Source organism: Microcebus murinus, chromosome 4 (assembly GCF_040939455.1).
Source record: "Microcebus murinus isolate Inina chromosome 4, M.murinus_Inina_mat1.0, whole genome shotgun sequence".
Classification (NCBI taxonomy): domain Eukaryota; kingdom Metazoa; phylum Chordata; class Mammalia; order Primates; family Cheirogaleidae; genus Microcebus; species Microcebus murinus.
In genome coordinates, this window is record NC_134107.1 from 57395505 (window position 1) to 57414032 (window position 18528).

Genomic DNA, 18528 nt, shown 5'->3' on the forward strand with positions numbered 1-18528 from the left:
CCCAGGCGGCCCTGGCCTGGTGTGGTGCTTGGGTGCCACCTTGTGGCTTCTCTGGGAAGTGCAGGCTGCGCCTGGCCAGGCCTCCAGCTGCTGGGGAAGGCCAGTCCCACAGCCAGGAGAGGCCAGGGGGCCCCTGGGCAAGACCCCCAGCCCACATACGGATTAGAAGTTCGCTCAGAGGCCAAAGAGCCCCCAGAGCCAAAGAATTTGTTTATGGGTTGGGAGGAGCTAGGATTATACAGCTGAGGTTGCTTCTGTGTCCAACAGGTGCCAATCCCAGGGGCCTCTCACCTGCTCTTCCCTCACAACACACACAGGTGCCATATCATGCCTCTTGCCACTTTTTCCACCACCCACAGCCTGAGGTCTTTGGGTCTGCAGCCTAGTTTCTTAGGGTGAGGGTGTTGGGCCTGAGGGCATCCGAGTGAATAGTCCCCCCCCCTTCTGTATGTACGTGAGACCCATGCGGGTGGGCCCTGCCCTAGGTCACACAGCAAGGCTCTGGCAGGCAGGCCCAGCACCCTGGCCTCCAGACTGTCAGGACGGTGGATTCTCAGTAAGGCCTCTCTATCTCGTAAAAATTAAACAGCAGAGTAAGTGCTGTAATTCAGCCATGCATTCATGCAGCCTGATCCCTGCCCACATGGACTCTGTAGAGAGGATCTCGTCCCATTTCCCATTCCTGAAGGGGGCCGGGGCTGCCACCAGCCTGTGCCCAGGCCAAGCATCTTATAGGAGAGGTTAGAGACCAGGCCCAGACTTGATGTCAAGCTCCAACTCTACCTAGGCCAAGTGCTGAGCCTTGGTCCAGTGCAACCTCTCTGGGCCTCAGTTTCTCATCTGTAAAATGGGTTTAATGATTACTACCTTGCAAGGAGTTTTGAGGTTTAAATGAGATATGGCATGTAACACCCCCAAATGCAGGACCTGGCCAGGGCAGGAGCTGGTTAAATGGGCTATTCCTTCCCTGTCGCCCCTGGCCAGCCAGGGAAGGGGCCAACTGAGGGAGATTAGAGCAGGCTGAAGCCCACCCTTCACAAATAATAACAGGGGCCTCATGCCCAGGACTTTTCAAAGTCAGACCCCAGGCTCAGGCAATTCAGGCAGGCCCTTTGGAATAAGGCAGTTGGTGCCTCATCTTCCTCAGGTCCCTGCTGTTTCTTCCCTTTGGGCTCAAAGAATGGACCTTAATGAAGTCTGCTAAGGAGGAGGAGGTGCCTGGTGCTGGGAAGCACCCTGGCTGGAGTCAGTCTAGGGGGCTGGCCAAGCTCTGCTCCGCACCTCCCACTAAAAGACCTCCAGTCAGGCCCCTTCCTCTATCCCAGGCAGGGCTGAGTCCCAGAAGCTTGTCCAAAGTTTTCTGTCCCCTCCCTATATGGGAGAAGGTTTGAGAACTGCCTCACTGAAAAAGGGAAGCCCCCTCATGTGGGCAGAGGGCCCACTTGCCAGCTGGCTCATGGAAGGTGTCTTAGGCTGTTTTGCACTGCTGTAACAGAATACCTAAGACTGGATAGTTTATAAAGAAAAGAAATCTTCCAGGTGCAGTGACTCACACATGTAATCCCAGCACTTTGGAAGGCTGAGGCAAGAGGATCACTTGAAGCCAAAAGTTCAAGACCAGCCTGGGCAACATAGCAAGACACTGTCTCAATAGGAAATATGATAAATTGGCTGGGTGTGGTGGCATGAACCTGTAGTCCCAGCCACTCAGGAGGCTGGGGCAGAAGGATTGCTCGAGCTCAGGAACCCTGCAATGAGCTGTGACTGCACCACTGCACTCCAGCCTGGGTAACAGAGCAAGACCCTATCAAAAAGAAAGGGGAGGGCAGCCACATTGCCCTTGGGACGCCTGTGCCCACCTCGTGCCACCCCTCCCCAGTTGTCCCTGGCATGGAGTCTGGGTGAGGCCTCCCCTCTCTGCTCTGCAGCCACAACACCTTACCCTGTCACTGGGCACTGCCTCCTCAGGAGGGTCTCCCAGGCTGGGGGGAGGCTCATTCCCACTTAGGAAAGGCCCAGACTTGAGAAGGGACACAGCTGGGATCTCTCAGTGTGCTAAAGACCTCAGTAGCACCTCCTCCACCCACATGCTTACTCTGCACCCCTCGGGTGCTCTCTCTTTCCCAAGGCGAGGCTTGAAGCTCACCTCCCCCAGGAAGCCTTTCTGGCTTAGCCCTGCCCACAGGCAGGGCTGAGTTCCCACCCTTCAGAGCTGACCCCTGGAGTCAAGGACTTTATGGCCAGATCAGACGGGAGTGCTGAGAGCAGCACCCTTGCCTCTCACATCATGACTGTCCCACACACACACACACACACACACACACACACACACACACACACACCCTACTACAGCCCCTGCCCCCAAGCCAGCCCAGGCCAAGGGCAGGCTCCCTGCCCCTCCCTGTCTCACTCATCCACACAGGGGGCTGTAGTGCTAAATGGTGGCCTCCACAAAGATAGGCCGGGTCCCAACCCCCTGAGCCTTGAGTGTGACCTTCATTGAGAAATGGGTCCTTGCATGTGGAATTAAGGATCTTTTTTTTTTTTTTCTTTTCTTTTTTTTTTTTTGAGACAGAGTCTCGCTTTCTTGCCTAGGCTAGAGTGAGTGCCGTGGCGTCAGCCTAGCTCACAGCAACCTCAATCTCCTGGGCTTAAGCAATCCTGCTGCCTCAGCCTCCCGAGTTGCTGGGACTACAGGCATGAGCCACCATGCCGGCTAATTTTTTATATATATATATTAGTTGGCCAATTGATGTCTTTCTATTTTTATAGTAGAGACGGGGTCTCGCTCAGGCTGGTTTTGAACTCCTGACCTTGAGCAATCCGCCCGCCTCGGCCTCCCAGAGTGCTAGGATTACAGGCGTGAGCCACCGCGCCCGGCCTGGAATTAAGGATCTTTAGGTGAGATCATCTTGGATTACCCAGATGGACCCTAAATCCAATGACAAATGTCCTTTTGACAGAAAGAAAAGGCCACATGAAGACGGTGGCAGAGACTGCAATTATGCAGCACAAGCCGAGGGATGCCTGGAACCGGGAGAGGTGACGAGCAGATTCTTGCCTCGAGCCTTCAGAGGAGGGTAGCCCTGCGCTGCTTAATTTTTGACTTCCAGCTACCAGGGCTGGGGGAGGGTAAATTTCTGTTGCTCTGAGCACCCAGTTTGTGGCAGTTTGTTATCGCAGGCCAAGGAAACCAATACAGAGCTTTGAGAGGAGCAGTCAAACAATTCTCAGGGGTCCGGGTTGGCTTGGTGTGAGCTGACCGAGCGGTGTGTCCAGTGAGAGCCACCACGGTCCTGGGGCAGCAGGGGCAGTGGCAGGTCCCGCAGGAGGAGGCCGCCTCTGCTGTGCATCTGCCGCCCACAGGAGGGTCAAGGGCAAAGTGGAGGGTGCACGGAGCCCAGAGAGAACACGTGCCAGGCCCAGGGAGTAGGGGACAGTGGAGCCCACGGAGGGGTCACCTGAGGTGTGCTCCACCCAGTGTGAGGAAGTCCCTCCTCTTGGCAAACCCTGCGCCTGGGCCTGGGGGTGACAGGGTTTGGAGAGAGCCCAGTGCCCAGAGTTGGGCCTCTTGCCGCCACCTCAGCCGGCAAGGCTGAAGCATACCCAGCCCTCGGGAGGGCCTCCAGGGCTCCAAACCCCACACCCCACATCTTGTTGGGCTTCTGCCCTCCCCACACCCAGGCTTTGGGACCAGCCTGACAGCCCCACATACACCGCACCGCAGGCCCTGCCCCTCGTGTTGAGCTCAGCCTCTGCCACAGCGGGCCGTCACCCTCTCTGCCTGTGGCTGCTTCTGGACTGTCCAGGCCCGGCCCAAACTCCCCTCCTCTGGGGAGCCATCCCTGAACCCCCTCTGTTTTTCCCCTGGGTCCAGAGCAGAGACACAAGAGGTGAGTGGACGCAGCCAGATTCGGGTCAGATGACCCATCCCCAGCATTGCCCCAGATCTGCTGCATGACCTTGGACAAGTTGCCTGAAATCTCTAACCCTAGATGCTGTGCCTCTAAATGGGATGAGACTATCCTCACTTCAATGGGCCTCCCACAGCCTCGTTCTCCTGCTTCCAGCTCCCCCCTTCTCCCATAAATGTCATAGAAGCACCACTGGTCCTTCAAAACTCCCCACATAATAGGCGCTCAATAAAAGTTTCGCTTCCTTGGAACTCTTGGCTCCTGGTTACTGACATTGAGAACCTACCTGCTGGACTGACCAGGATCGTGCAGTCCACGCCATGAGCCTGTTTGGGCAGAGCCGCCCTGGGGGAGGCTGCACTCGGGGCTTGGGGCGTGAGGTCTGAACTCCCCCATCTGTCTTGAGTCTCTAGCTCCAGAGCAGGGACCTGGGGCAGCACAGACCAGTAGGAAGGGATATAAAACAAGACTTGAAAACTTAAACTTGAAAAATTGCCATACTTGTACTACATGGAAAGACAGAATATTGACAAGATGTCAGTCCTCCACAGATTACTTCATCGGTTTAATAAAATCCCAATTTTTTAAATTACAATAGAATCATTTTTTTAAATTGGCAAAATGACTCTGAAGGTTGGAAAAACAAAACTGGAGAATAAGAAAAAATAAGTTTTTAAACAAAAGTACTTGTGGAGGTAAGTTTTATTTGAAACCAAAATAAATTATGAACCTATAGTGATTAAAACAGTTCATTACTCTCTTACAACTCAATTAAAAATGGGCAATGGATTTGAAAAGACATTTCTGCAGATAAAATATACAAATAGCCAATAAGCACTTGAAAAGATGCTCAACATCACTAGCTATCCGAAAAATATAAACCAAAACCACTGGGATGGCTAGAATAAAAAAGATAGGTGATCATAAATGTTGGCAAGGATCATGCATTGCCAGTGGAAATGCAAAATTATTCCACTTCTTCAGAAAACAATATGGAAATTCCTCAAAAGTTTAAACATAGAGTCACCATGTGACCCAGCAATTTCACTCCTAGGTATATACGCAAGAGACATGAAAACATATACAAAAATTTGTAGATTTATGTGCATAGCAGCATTATTTATAATAGCCAAAAAGTGGAAACAATCCAAATATCCATCAACTGATGAATGGATAGATAAAATGTGGTATTTCCATACAATGAAATATTATTCAGCTACTAAAAAGAATAAAGTACTGATATATGCTATAGCCTTAAATGAGTAAACAGAATAGTGTGTGAATTATATCTCTATAAAACTTTTATTTAAAATATAGTATGAGGCCAGGCATGGTGGCTCACGCCTATAATCCTAGCACTCTGGGAGGCCGAGGCGGGAGGATTGCTTGAGGTCAGGAGTTCAAAACCAGCCTGAGCAAGAGCGAGACCCCATCTCTACTATAAATAGAAAGAAATTAATTGGACAACTAGTATATATAGGAAAAATTAGCTGGGCATGGTGGCGCATGCCTGTAGTCCCAGCTGCTCAGGAGGCTGAGGCAGTAGGATCTCTTGAGCCCATAAGTTTGAGGTTGCTGTGAGCTAGGCTGACGCCACGGCACTCACTCTAGCCTGAGCAACAAAGTGAGACTCTGTCTCAAAAATAAATAAATAAATAAAATAAAATATAGTATGGTACTGGCACCAGAACAAACAGAGCATCACTACCTAAAAACAACTCTTCCACAAAGAAGAACTTAATCTAGGATAAAGATAGTAACACAAAGCAGTGGAGAAAATGGGACAAGAGCAATTATTTGGATATTTGGAGGAAATCAAGTTAGATCATCACCTCATGTCACATATCAAAATGAATTTTGTGTGGATCAAAACTAAATATAAAAAGTAAGGCCATATTTTAATGAAGAATAAAATGTTATACTATTTATTTGGTCTTTGAATGAGGAAGGATTATCCAAGGTTAGAGTTCTTTAAACCAAGGAAAGAACTCACAAAGAGAATTGTCTGTAGATATAATTTTATACATTTAAAACTTTTAGTCTCAAAACATCATAAAACAAAAATACGAACAAGATTTATAAAACTTGGCCTGGCATGGTGGCTCACGCCTGTAATCCTAGCACTCTGGGAGGCCAAGGTGGGAAGATCGTTTGAGCTCAGGAGTTCAAAACCAGCCTGAGTAACAGTGAGACCCCATCTCTACTAAAAATAGAAAGAAATTAATTGGCCAACTAATATATATAGAAAAAATTAGCCGGACATGGTGGCACGTGCCTGTAGTCGCAGCTACCCAGGAGGCTAAGTCAAGAGGATCACCTGAGCCCAGGAGTTTGAGGTTGCTGTGAGCTAGGCTGATGCCACGGCACTCTAGCCAGGGTAACAGAGTGAGACTCTGTCTAAAAAAAAAAAAAAAAAAAAAAAGATTTATAAACCTTGTTTGAATGGATAAAAAAGGAGATAATTACTTTAATATTTAAATTGCTAAGGGAAACGGTAAGTTTCTCACAGATAAATGGGCAAAGAACATGAACAGATAATTCACAAAAACACATGGAAATTAAAATGAGATAGTACTTTTTCAACCATCCAATTTTTTTAAATCATGGTAATTCAATGCTAGTACCAGTAATTCAGTGACAAGGATTGATACAACTTCACTAGAAATCTACTTGACACCCTCAAAAATGTTTATATCATTTGACCCATTAAGAACTACTGTAGAAACATCCAAAATCTACTCTGAGGGATTTATTTGAAATGCAGACAAAGATTTATTGAAAGATGTGTATCTCCTTAGATTATGACCATGAAACTCTTCTCTCTCTCTCTCTCTCTCTCTCTCTCTCTCTCTCTCTCTCTCTCTCTCTCTCTCTCTCTCTCTCTCTCTCTTTCTCTCTCTTTCTCAATATTGAAGACCCATGAACATCAAAGCCCCCAGGGTATCCTGGTGAGGCTGGGGCTGGCCAGGACTGGTACAGACACCAGACCTCCTGCCCCTGCGCTCTCCCAGAGCTGTCCTGCACACCCAGGGAGGATGTCAGGGTGGAGCGATGGAAGCTCCAGCACATCCTACACCAGCTTCCTCCTAATGGGCTTCCCAGGGCTGCAGGAATCCCGCACCCTCCTCGTACTGCCCTTCCTCAGCCTCTACCTGGTGATCATCTCCGCCAATGCCCTGGTCATCCACACAGTGGCGGCCCAGCGCAGCCTGCACCAGCCCATGTACCTGCTCATCGCCCTGCTCCTGGCTGTCAACCTCTGTGCTGCCTCCACCGTGGTGCCCGCCATGCTCTTCAGCTTCTCCACACACTTCAACCACATCTCCCTGACTCGCTGCCTGGTCCAGATGTTCTGTATCTACTTCTTCATTGTCTTTGACTGCAACATTCTCCTGGTCATGGCCCTGGACCGCTATGTCGCCATCTGCCACCCTCTCCGCTACCCAGAGATAGTGACAGGCCAGTTGCTGGCTGGCCTGGTGGGGGCAGCAGCTGTCAGGAGCACATGCATTGTTGCTCCAGTGGTGTTTCTGGCCTCCCGGGTCTGCTTCTGCCGCTCAGACGTGATCCGTCACTTTGCCTGTGAGCACATGGCCCTGATGAAGCTCTCCTGTGGGGACGTTTCCCTGAACAAGACTGTGGGGCTCACCGTCCGCATCTTCAACAGAGTCCTGGACATGCTCCTACTAGGAGCCTCCTACTCCCGTATCATCCATGCTGCCTTCAGGATTTCGTCAGGTGGAGCTCGTTCCAAGGCCCTGAACACCTGTGGCTCCCACCTGCTGGTCATCTTCACTGTCTACTCATCGACAGTGTCTTCATCCATTGTCTACCGTGTGGCCCGCACTGCCTCCCAGGACGTGCACAACCTGCTCAGTGCCTTCTACCTGCTGCTCCCGTGTCTGGTCAACCCCATCATCTATGAGAGCAGTACCTGGCAAGGTTGTTCCTGATGACAAGTCCACGAGTCACCTCTGACAAGCCTCCATTTGCCTCTCTGATTGTCCCAGGCAAGGCTGGCAAAGACAGGAAGTGGATACATAGGAACTCAAGTGTCATCATTTTATTCTCTCTCATTAATCTTTTCCACAAACTTTTCTGTTTTCTCCCCTAATATAGGAAAAGGGATGGATAATAGTGTCTTCTTCAACACTGCTCTTCCTAGCATCATAACATTAATCTTTGAGTGTCCATCTGTCCTCATTAAAATGTATTAATATGTCCATAGTTACATGGCATATAGTGTTAAAGCAGCTGGAATTATGATTTTCTTAAATATCATTCTTTAATAATTCCTTAAAAGAACTGCACAGAATGTGAAGAAATCTGTATTTATTTTTAAAAAATATATCTCTCTAATAAATGCTGTCTACTTCTGCATTTTACAAATAATATGTTTTTAAATTCTGGATTTTATAAAAACAAGATTCATCTCTTTCAAAAAATAAAGAGTAGGCCTTAGTATCTGGATACCAAAATTTGCAAGAAAATCCTTTACTGACTAATTAAACTAAGAAGAATTCTTTTTTTCTACTCTAAGAAGAATCAAAGAACAGGATAGTCACAGAATAATCAAAAGGGACTTATTATTATCCCTGGCTTTAGATACCCCCAGGCAGCTGGAGACCAGCCTGCTTCTCCTTGTCAGAGTTGGTGCTTGGACTCGGGGTCTAGGAATGAGTCTGTAGCCCTGTTATAGTTCCAGGACTCGATTGCATCATTTGGGGCCTGAAGGGATAGAGCCCATATGATCAGAACTGGAGAGGAGAGGGGAGAGTGCATTTAGGCTATGGCACACACATGCAACACCCCTCCCCCATCAGAAATGGCAGCTGTGCCTTCTGTCCTGGCTGGGGAGGCTCGCATTCTGAGCCTGCTATACTGCCTAAGCATATTTCTTTTTGACTAGACTGGCTGGTTTGGCTAGAAGCTGGCAGGGAAGCAATATGAACCCACTTCCACCTGCTAAACTATGGATTCTGAATTTCCCAGCTTCAACAGCAGGTACTATGGCATGGTGGAGGCATCTCCACCCCACCCCCAGGCTTCTCCCAGCAGCCTGGAGGCTGACCTTCAACCTTCCCTGGGACAGTGCTTGGGCCAGTCTCTGGGGGATCCTGGATACAGATCTGCTGGATCCAGACTCATCCACTTTCCCCACACTCATCAACCTTGGGGATGACAGATCACAATAAGGGACCCCATGGCAGTTCCAGGGCCCCACCTAGCACCTGGAATGTCTGGGTGCTTGGTAAACTAGGGCCAGGCATAGATCCCACAAACAACACCACATCTAGCTCTCTCCTGCCAACACCACCTACTGGCAGGGAGATCAACTTGTATAGCTCATTTCATCATTTGCTGATTCAATTGTAGAGGGCTTAGTTGTCTCTTACCTACCAGCACTACGTAATGGTCTGGATATAAACAAGACAGCCCAACATAATTCTTGCTATTAGAAGTGCACAGGGCTGGGGAAAGAGACAAGATTCCAGAGATCCCCCTACCCCATCTCTATTTGTTGATAGAAGGAAGGGAATTTGCCCACACATTTAGTACATTAACACTACAGCCTACAAATAATTAACATTTTAGAAAACTACCACACTAGAGCTATCTAAGGAATTTGTTCAGAGACTTGGCCATCTCAAAGTACCCATAACCAAAGCCAAAGGTCCTTACCTAATATACACTATAGTCAAACCCTTAAGAGTGGTGGGAAAAAAATCCCACTTAAACAAAAGTAAAGTTAAAAACAAACAGTGACAGCTTCTCCAGATGAGAAGGAATCAGCACAAGAATTCTGGCAGTATGAAAAAACAGAATGACCCAAAGGGTCACACTAGCTCTCAAGCAAGGGACTCCAACCAAAAGGAAATTACTGAAATGTCAGATATGTAATTCAAAATACAGATCACAAGTAACCTCAATGGTATTGATGAAAGCATTGAAAACCAAAGAAACAAAAAAAATAATTGAGGACATGGATAAAAAATTCACTAATAAGAAACATTTTTAAAGAAAACATAATGGAACTTCTGGCATTGAAAGACTCATTTAGGAAGGACAAAATATAGTGGAAAGTTTTAACAACAGACAGAAGAAAGAATTTCAGATATTGAAGACATGAGTTTTGAATTAACCCAGTCAGTCAAAAATAAAGAAGAATGAATTTTAAAAATGAACAAAGTCTTCTAGAAACATGAGATTATATAAAACTCTCAAACATAAAAACTGTAGGTATCCCTGAGGGAGAAGAAAAAGCAAAAAGCATAGAAAACCTATTTCAAGGAATAATAGAGGAAAATTTTCATCGTCTGGCTAGAGATTTAGACAAATACAAGAAGGTCATCAAACTCTTGGAAGATTCATTGCAAATAAGACATCTCCAAAGTACATAATCATCAGTCTGGCCAAAGTCAAAGATAAATCCTACAAGCTGTGAGATGAAAGCACCAGGTAACTTACCAAGGAAAATCCATCAGAATACCATCAGAATTCTCAGCAGAAACCTTACAAGCCAGAAGTGATTGGGGTCCTATCTTTAGTATTTCTGAAACAGAATAGCTGTCGGCCAAGAATTTTTTATCCTGCAAAATGAAGTTTCATAAACAAAGGAGAAATAAAGTCTTTCCCAGACAAGCAAACACTAAGAGAATTTGTCTCCACTAGATCTGCCCTAGAAGAAATGCTTTAAACTGCTCTAAATACTGAAAAGAATTTTTGATACTCAGCAGTGTCAAAACACCCAAAAGTAAAAAAAAAAAAAAAACACTTATAAAACAATAACACTAGGGAAAATACAAAGAAACTAGATAACAATCAACATGATGACTGAAACAGTATCACACACATCAATATTAACATTGAATATAAACAGTCTAAATATCCCACTTAAAGATTTAGGTTCGCAGATGGATAAAACAACACAATCCAAATATCCACTGTCTCCAGGACACCCATTTAATTCATAAAGATTCTCATAGACTCAATGTAAACGGGTGGAAAAAATATTCCATGCGAATGGAAACCAGAAGTGAGCAGGAGTAGCTATTCTTATATCATATAAAATGACTTTAAATCAACAACAGAGTAAAAAAAAACAAAGATGATCATTCTACAATGATAAAGGTATCAAGTCAATAAGAAGGTATAATAATCCTAAATATATATGCATCTAACACAAGAACTCCTAGATTCATAAAGCAAATACTGTTAGACCTAAGAAGATAAATAAATAGCAACATAATAATAGTGGGGGACTTCAACACTCTACAGACAGACAGATCACTGATTTTTCTAATCAACAAAGAAACACTGGACTTACACAGAACTCTAGAACAAATGGACATTAAGTAACCTGCTGATGAATGATCATTGGGTCAAGAAAAAAATCAAAATGGAAATCAAAAATTTTTCAAATTGAAAGACAATGCTAACACAAGCTATCAAAATCTCTGGGATACTAAATGCGTACATCAAAAAGACAGAAAGATCACAAATCAACATCATAACATCACACTTTGAGGAACTAGAAAAATAAGAACAAAACAAATCCAAAGCTAGTAGAAGAAAAGAAATAACAAAGATCAAAGTAGAACTAAATGAAATTGAAACCAATAAAAAAAATACAAAGAATCAAAAAAGGAAAAGTTAGTTCTTTGAAAAGATAAAAATCAACGGACCACTAGCTAGATTAATCCAGAAGACAGAGGATTCAAATAAGCTCAATCAGAAATGAAAAAGGAGACATTACAACTGATACCGCAGAAAACAAAATATCATCTGAGACTACTGTGAAAACCTCTATGCACATAAACTAAAAAATCTAGAGGAAATGAATAAATTTTTGGAAACACATAACCTCCCAAGTTTGAATCAGGAATAAATATAAATCCTGAACAGATCAATAATAAGTAGCAAGATTGAAACAGTAATAAAAACTCTCCCCTGCCCCCCACTCCCCCCAAAAAAGCCCTGGCCCATTCACAGCCAAATTTTACCTGATCTACAAAAAAGAACTGACAGCTATCCCCCTTGAAACTATTCCCTTACATTGAGACAGAGGGAACCCTCCCTAACTCATTCTATGAAGCCAGTATCACCCTGATATCAAAGCCAGGAAAGGACACAACAAAAGAAGAAAACTTCAGATCAATATTCCTCATGAACACAGATGTAAAAATCCTCAACACAATACTAACAAAATGAACCCAACAGCACATCAAAAAGATAATTCATGACTATCAAGTGGCTTTCATCCAAGAAATGCAAGATGGTTCACCATATGCAAATCAATAATGTGATTCATGACATAAACAATTAAAAACAAAAACCATACAATCATCTCAGTAGATGTATAAAAAGCATTTGATAAAATCCAGCACCCCTTCATAAAAACCCTCAACAAACTAGGCATAGAAAGAACATACCTCAAAATAATAAAAGCCATATATGACAAACCCACAACCAATATCATATTGAATGAGGTAAAATTGAAAGCATTCCCCCTGAGAACTGGAACAAGACAAGGGTGCCCACTGTCACCACTTCCATTCAACACAGTACTGGAAGTCCTAGTGAGAGCAATCAGGCAAGAGAAAGAAATAAAGTGCATCCAGGTTGGAAAAGAGGAAGTCAAATTATCCCTGTTTGCCAATAATATGATCTTATACGTAGAAAACGCTGAAGACTCCTCCAAAAAACTCCTAGAATTGATAAATAAATCTAGTAAAGTTACAAAATTAGTGGACACAAATCAGTAGCATTTCTATACACTAAAAATAGCTCAGCTGAAAGTCAAATAAAGATGTCAATACCATTTACAATAGCTCCAAAAATAAAATACCTAGGAATATACTTAACCAAGGAAATGAAAGATCTCTACAAGGAGAACCTGCAAAACACTGATGAAAGAAATCATAGATGACACAAACAAATGGAAAATGTCCCTTGCTCACAGATTGGAAGAATTAATAGTTTTTAAATGTCCATATAGCTCCAAGTGATTTACAAATTCAATATAATTCCCATCAAAATACCAACATCATTTTTCACAAAATTAGAGAAAACAATCCTGAGTTTCATTTGGAATCTAAAAAGAGCCTGAATAGCCAAAGCAATGCTAAGTATATGGAACAGATCTGGAGGTATCACATTACCCAGCTTCAAATTATACTACAAGTCTATAGTAACCAAAAAACACAGTACTGGAATTAAAGTATACACATATATCAATGGAACAGAATAGAGAACCCAGAAATAAAAGCATACACCTACAACCAACTGATTGTTGACAAAGCAGACAAAAACATACACTGGGAAAAGGACACAGTAGTCAATAAATGGTGCTGGGAAAATTGGAGAGCCACATGCAGAAGAGTAAAACTGGATTTCCATCTCTCACTATATACAAAAATTAACTCAAGATGAATTAAAGACTTAAATGTAAGGCCTGAAGCCATAAAAAATTATAGAAGAAAACATAGGAAAAACTCTTCTGGACATTGGCCTAGGCAAAGAATTTATGAATAAGACCTTAAAAGCAAATACAGCAACAATAAAAATAAATAAATGGGACTGATTTAAAATAAAAGGTTCTGCTCAGCAAAGGAAATAATCGACAGAGTAAATAGGCAACATACAGAATGGGAGAAAATATTCACAAAGTATACTTCCAACAAAGGACTAATATCCAGAATCTAGAAGGAATTCTTACAAATCAGCTGGAAAAAACAAATAACTCCATTAACAAGTGGGCAAAAGATATGAATGGATTTTTTTTACAAAAGATGCTATACAAATGGCCAATAACTATTATGAAAAATGCTCAACATCACTGATCATCAGGAAATGAAAATTGAAACCACAATGAGATACCACCTTATCCCATCAGAATGGCTATTATTAAAAAGTCAAAAAACAATAGATGCTGGTGCCAGTGCAGTGAAAAGGGAACACTTACACACTGTTGGCAGGAATGTAAATTTGTACAAGCTCTATAGAAAATAGTGTGGCAATTCCTGAAAGAATTAAAAGTATACCTACCATTCTATCCAGCAATCCCACTACTGGGGGCTACTCAAAAGACAAGAAGTCATTATATTGAAAAGATACCTGCACCTGAATGTTTATCGCAGCACAATTCACAATTGCAAATATGGAATCAAGCTAAGTACCTATCAACTGATGAGTGAGTAAAGAAAATATATAACATGGAATGTTACTCAGCCATAAAAAGGAATAAAATAATGTCTTTTGCAGTAACTTGAATGGAGTGAAGACCATTATCCTAAGTGAGGTATCTCAAGAATGGAAAAACAAACATTCTCACTTACAAATGGGAACTAAAGAATGGGTATATATGGCCATAGAGTGGTATAATAAACATTAGAAACTAAGAAGGGGAAGGGTGGGAGAAGAGTGAGGGATCAAAAGTTATCTACTGAGTACAATGTACACTATTCAGGTGACAGATACACTAAAAGCCCTGACTTTGCCACTATATAATTAATCTATGTAATAAAAAACATTTGTATCCCCTAAATCTATTGAAATAAATTTTACAAAAAAGAAAGAATAAAATCAAACACCACTTCAGAAAAAATGACAGGGAGAAAACATGTTCATGTGGAGACATGAATTCGGCTTGGGGCATTTTAAGTTTGAGGTTTCTGGGGGGCATAAGGTTCCTCTGACAGCTATTGGATACATGGCTCTGGGATGCAGGGACAACATCTGACCTATAGGTGGAGGTATGTGAGTCACAGGTGCCCAGGAAACGATGAAAACCATGAGGAGGGTGAGGTCACCCAGAAAAATGTAGGGTAAGGGAGCAAAGGAGGAATGCTATAGAAAAACAACCTCTTCTCTCCTAAACAAGACCCTTCATTACTGGTCCCCTCACATGCCCATATCAAGGCCCCATTTCTGCTCATACTGTTCCTCCAGCCTACAGGGCCCTGCGGGGCTGTGTTCTCATTTCGGCTACCCCTGGGACCCTGCTGACTGGCTGAATCAGAGCCTGGGAGGGAGCTCTGAGGAGTTCCCCAAGGAAGAATGGGATGGATTTAACAGCATTCCAGGAACTCAGGCCTAGACCAAACTGGTATTACTACTTTCAGTCTGTGTAAGTCCAGGTGAGTAACAGTTAGTGCTTGGCTGGGCAGGAGGCTTGGGGGAGGCCCTCACCTGAGTAATGTAGGGGCAGAGGTGGGCACAGGGACTAAAGGTCCCCCAAAATGTTTTCTCCACTTGTAAATTCTCCTTGTAATTATATACAGTAAGCTACTTCACACAGTAGGTTAACTTAGAAAAGTGCTTTTGTGGAATTAGTGATAGAGAGAAGGAATCCTTGCTTCCTCCCTCTCTCCCTCCCCACATCCAATTATGTTAGGCTTCCATTATAAATTTTTCTTCTAGATAGATGGTTCTTGGATTCTCTGAGTGTTGGATCTCTCTGAGTTCTTGGTTTTCTGATCCCAGTGGGGACCAGGGAAGAACAAAGACAACCAAATTTCCTATTTCGTATCATTGTTCTTGTCCACCACCAAGTATTTGTTGATACCAGGCAGTTCCTGGCTTCCTTTTGGCTCTCTGTACATGCCTGTGAAAGCCCAGCCTAGACTAGGATGCCTGGCCCGGCCTTGGGTACAGGGTCCCTGCTTCCTTACCCTCCTCTTTTGCCCCCAGAACAGCTTCAGAAGGCCCATGGGGAGGGTTGGCCACACACAAGCCACAACTCTGAAGTCTGGAAGTCTGGGTGGGTCAGAATTAGGTCTTCAGCCAGCTCTTGGAGTGGAGAGAAAAGGCAAAAGAAGAAGGACTCTGTAGATCTTGGGCAGCTGAGCAATATTAAGAAAGAACAAAGACGTTGCTCATCTTCCATTTTATTTCTATCCTCATATCATAAGAAAATAGCTTGAAACCAGAAAAAGCAGAAGAAAGATGTTGAAAGAACTAAAGCCCATGCCCTATCATGGTAAGAGAGCATCTGGTGATGCCATTAAAATTCAAATCTCTTGCTTAGACAAAGTACTTATACTCACTGAACAAATCTGAACATGTGTTTGGGATTTCTCTCCAGTACATCCATGAGAAATCTTTGAAAAACTGTGAATATTGGGAAAATGGGAAGGAAACAGGCTAATATCAATTACAGATTATTAAAGTTAAAGTTGATCCTTGTCAAACATCTAAAATAGATTTTGTGTAAGCAGTGAAAAAAAAGAAAAAAGGTGATCTCTAAATATCTGCACTTCAGTTCCATTCTTATACATTTGCTAAAACTGGGAGAACCTAACATACTTGAACTGAGTAAATCATTTGCCAGGCCTGGCTTTTCTCAATAAATCTTTCTCTCATCCCTCCCAACCTACACCAGGCATAGTCAGACATCCACCCGCCATGCTCCTGAATCTCTCTGCACAAAACTATTCTACAGCTCTGCTTAGCTTGTACCATTATGTTGCAAGAGTGGCACTCCAAAGGGGACACTGGAAAACAGCTTTTTTCCTGCCTATTCTCCTTTCGTATGTGATCTGTGTTGATCATTGGATGAAATTGCAAAAAGTTTATATTTTGACTTTGTTAATCTTTAAATAATCTTAAAGAGTCCTTGTGTCACTTTTAATTTCAAAAACAACTTAATATAAGTTATACAAATAGCCGTACCCACCTAATAATAAAAGCCCTAAACTTTGAAATTAGATTTTGCCCCACCCCCACCTCCCCACCACCCCCACCCCCACCCATACCTCCTCCAAACTGGGTGTCCAGGCTGGGAAATGGAAGCTAGTCAGCTTTGCCCTAAATTTTTCTCCTGAGCTTTCTTTCCTCTCCCTAGTTTTCAACCTGTGACTTTTCATCTCACCAGATCAAAAAAAAGGGGAATACATTCAGAATAGAAATGACCTCAATTGAGCTGACATCAGTCCATCCCAGGTTTGCCGTAGGTTAAAACAGATAGTATTTCAGAATCCATTTCTTGAGCATACTGTTACACATTTTATTTTGACCATTGCTTGTCACTACTGGCCTAGAATGCAGACTCCCTCAGGGAACAAAAATGATACATTGTACTCCATATACCCAACATATGGCCTAGCACAAAGCAGGTGCTCAGTACAGATGTGAAAGAAGAAAAGGAATAATCTGTAGCTTTATAGAAACAAGGAAGCAAAATGGACAAATGAGACTATGGAATGATGTTATTTCTTGAAGCATCATCAAATGATTAAAAATAACTTTTTCTTCTCTCTCTAGGAACATCACAGGCTCATGGAGGTCAAAGCCCCCAGGGTATCCTGGTGAGGCTGGGGCTGGCCAGGACTGGTACAGACACCAGACCTTCTGCCCCTGCCCTCTCCCAGAGCTGTCCTGCACACCCAGGGAGGATGTCGGAGTGGAACGACGGAAGCTCTAACACATCTTACACCAGCTTCCTCCTAATGGGCTTCCCAGGGCTGCAGGAATCCCGCACCCTCCTCATACTGCCCTTCCTCAGCCTCTACCTGGTGATCATCTCCGCCAATGCCCTGGTCATCCACACAGTGGCGGCCCAGCGCAGCCTGCACCAGCCCATGTACCTGCTCATCGCCCTGCTCCTGGCTGTCAACCTCTGTGCCGCCTCCACCGTGGTGCCCGCCATGCTCTTCAGCTTCTCCACACACTTCAACCACATCTCCCTGACTCGCTGCCTGGTCCAGATGTTCTGTATCTACTTCTTCATTGTCTTTGACTGCAACATTCTCCTGGTCATGGCCCTGGACCGCTATGTCGCCATCTGCCACCCTCTCCGCTACCCAGAGATAGTGACAGGCCAGTTGTTGGCTGGCCTGGTGGGGGCAGCAGCTGTCAGGAGCACATGCATTGTTGCTCCAGTGGTGTTTCTGGCCTCCCGGGTCTGCTTCTGCCGCTCAGACGTGATCCGTCACTTTGCCTGTGAGCACATGGCCCTGATGAAGCTCTCCTGTGGGGACGTTTCCCTGAACAAGACTGTGGGGCTCACCGTCCGCATCTTCAACAGAGTCCTGGACATGCTCCTACTAGGAGCCTCCTACTCCCGTATCATCCATGCTGCCTTCAGGATTTCGTCAGGTGGAGCTCGTTCCAAGGCCCTGAACACCTGTGGCTCCCACCTGCTGGTCATCTTCACTGTCTACTCATCGACAATGTCCTCATCCATTGTCTACCGTGTGGCCCGCACTGCCTCCCAGGACGTGCACAACCTGCTCAGTGCCTTCTACCTGCTGCTCCCGTGTCTGGTCAACCCCATCATCTATGGGGCCAGAACCAGGGAAATCAGGCAGCACCTCACAACTCTGTTCCAAAGAACACAGCTGCCGGTCCCCACTGAGAAGCCCCAGTCTCTGTCCTCACATAGGCAGCTTCCTGGCTGATTCTCTGGGACTTGTGTGTCCTGAAATCATTCTCACTATCCAGTGAGGGGAAGGTAATGTTATGAGTGAGTCGTCCTTGCTGTATTTTGGCTTAGCTATTTGCACTTATCTTTGAGACTGTTATATTCATTTTCTGAAAATAGCCACTCATCCAAAATTATACAGTAATCAGCAGTAAACCAAGCTTCTGTCTCTGGCTTCTAAGTTTTTCTCTC

At 44.4% G+C, this 18528-nt stretch overlaps 2 protein-coding genes across 2 annotated transcripts; both read left to right on the plus strand.

Moving 5' to 3' along the window:
• Positions 1-6949: 6949 nt before the first annotated feature.
• LOC142870540 (olfactory receptor 52K1-like) lies at positions 6950-11480 on the plus strand. The gene is made up of 2 exons (XM_076001400.1): positions 6950-7844; positions 11443-11480. The coding sequence occupies exons 1-2, from the start codon at positions 6950-6952 to the stop codon at positions 11478-11480; spliced, it is 933 nt and encodes a 310-aa protein (XP_075857515.1).
• Positions 11481-17308: 5828 nt separating this feature from the next.
• Positions 17309-18313, plus strand: LOC105860316 (olfactory receptor 52K1-like). Its single transcript, XM_012744917.3, has one exon. It carries the CDS (start codon positions 17309-17311, stop codon positions 18311-18313), a length of 1005 nt encoding a protein of 334 aa, XP_012600371.3.
• The last annotated feature ends 215 nt before the right edge of the window (positions 18314-18528 follow it).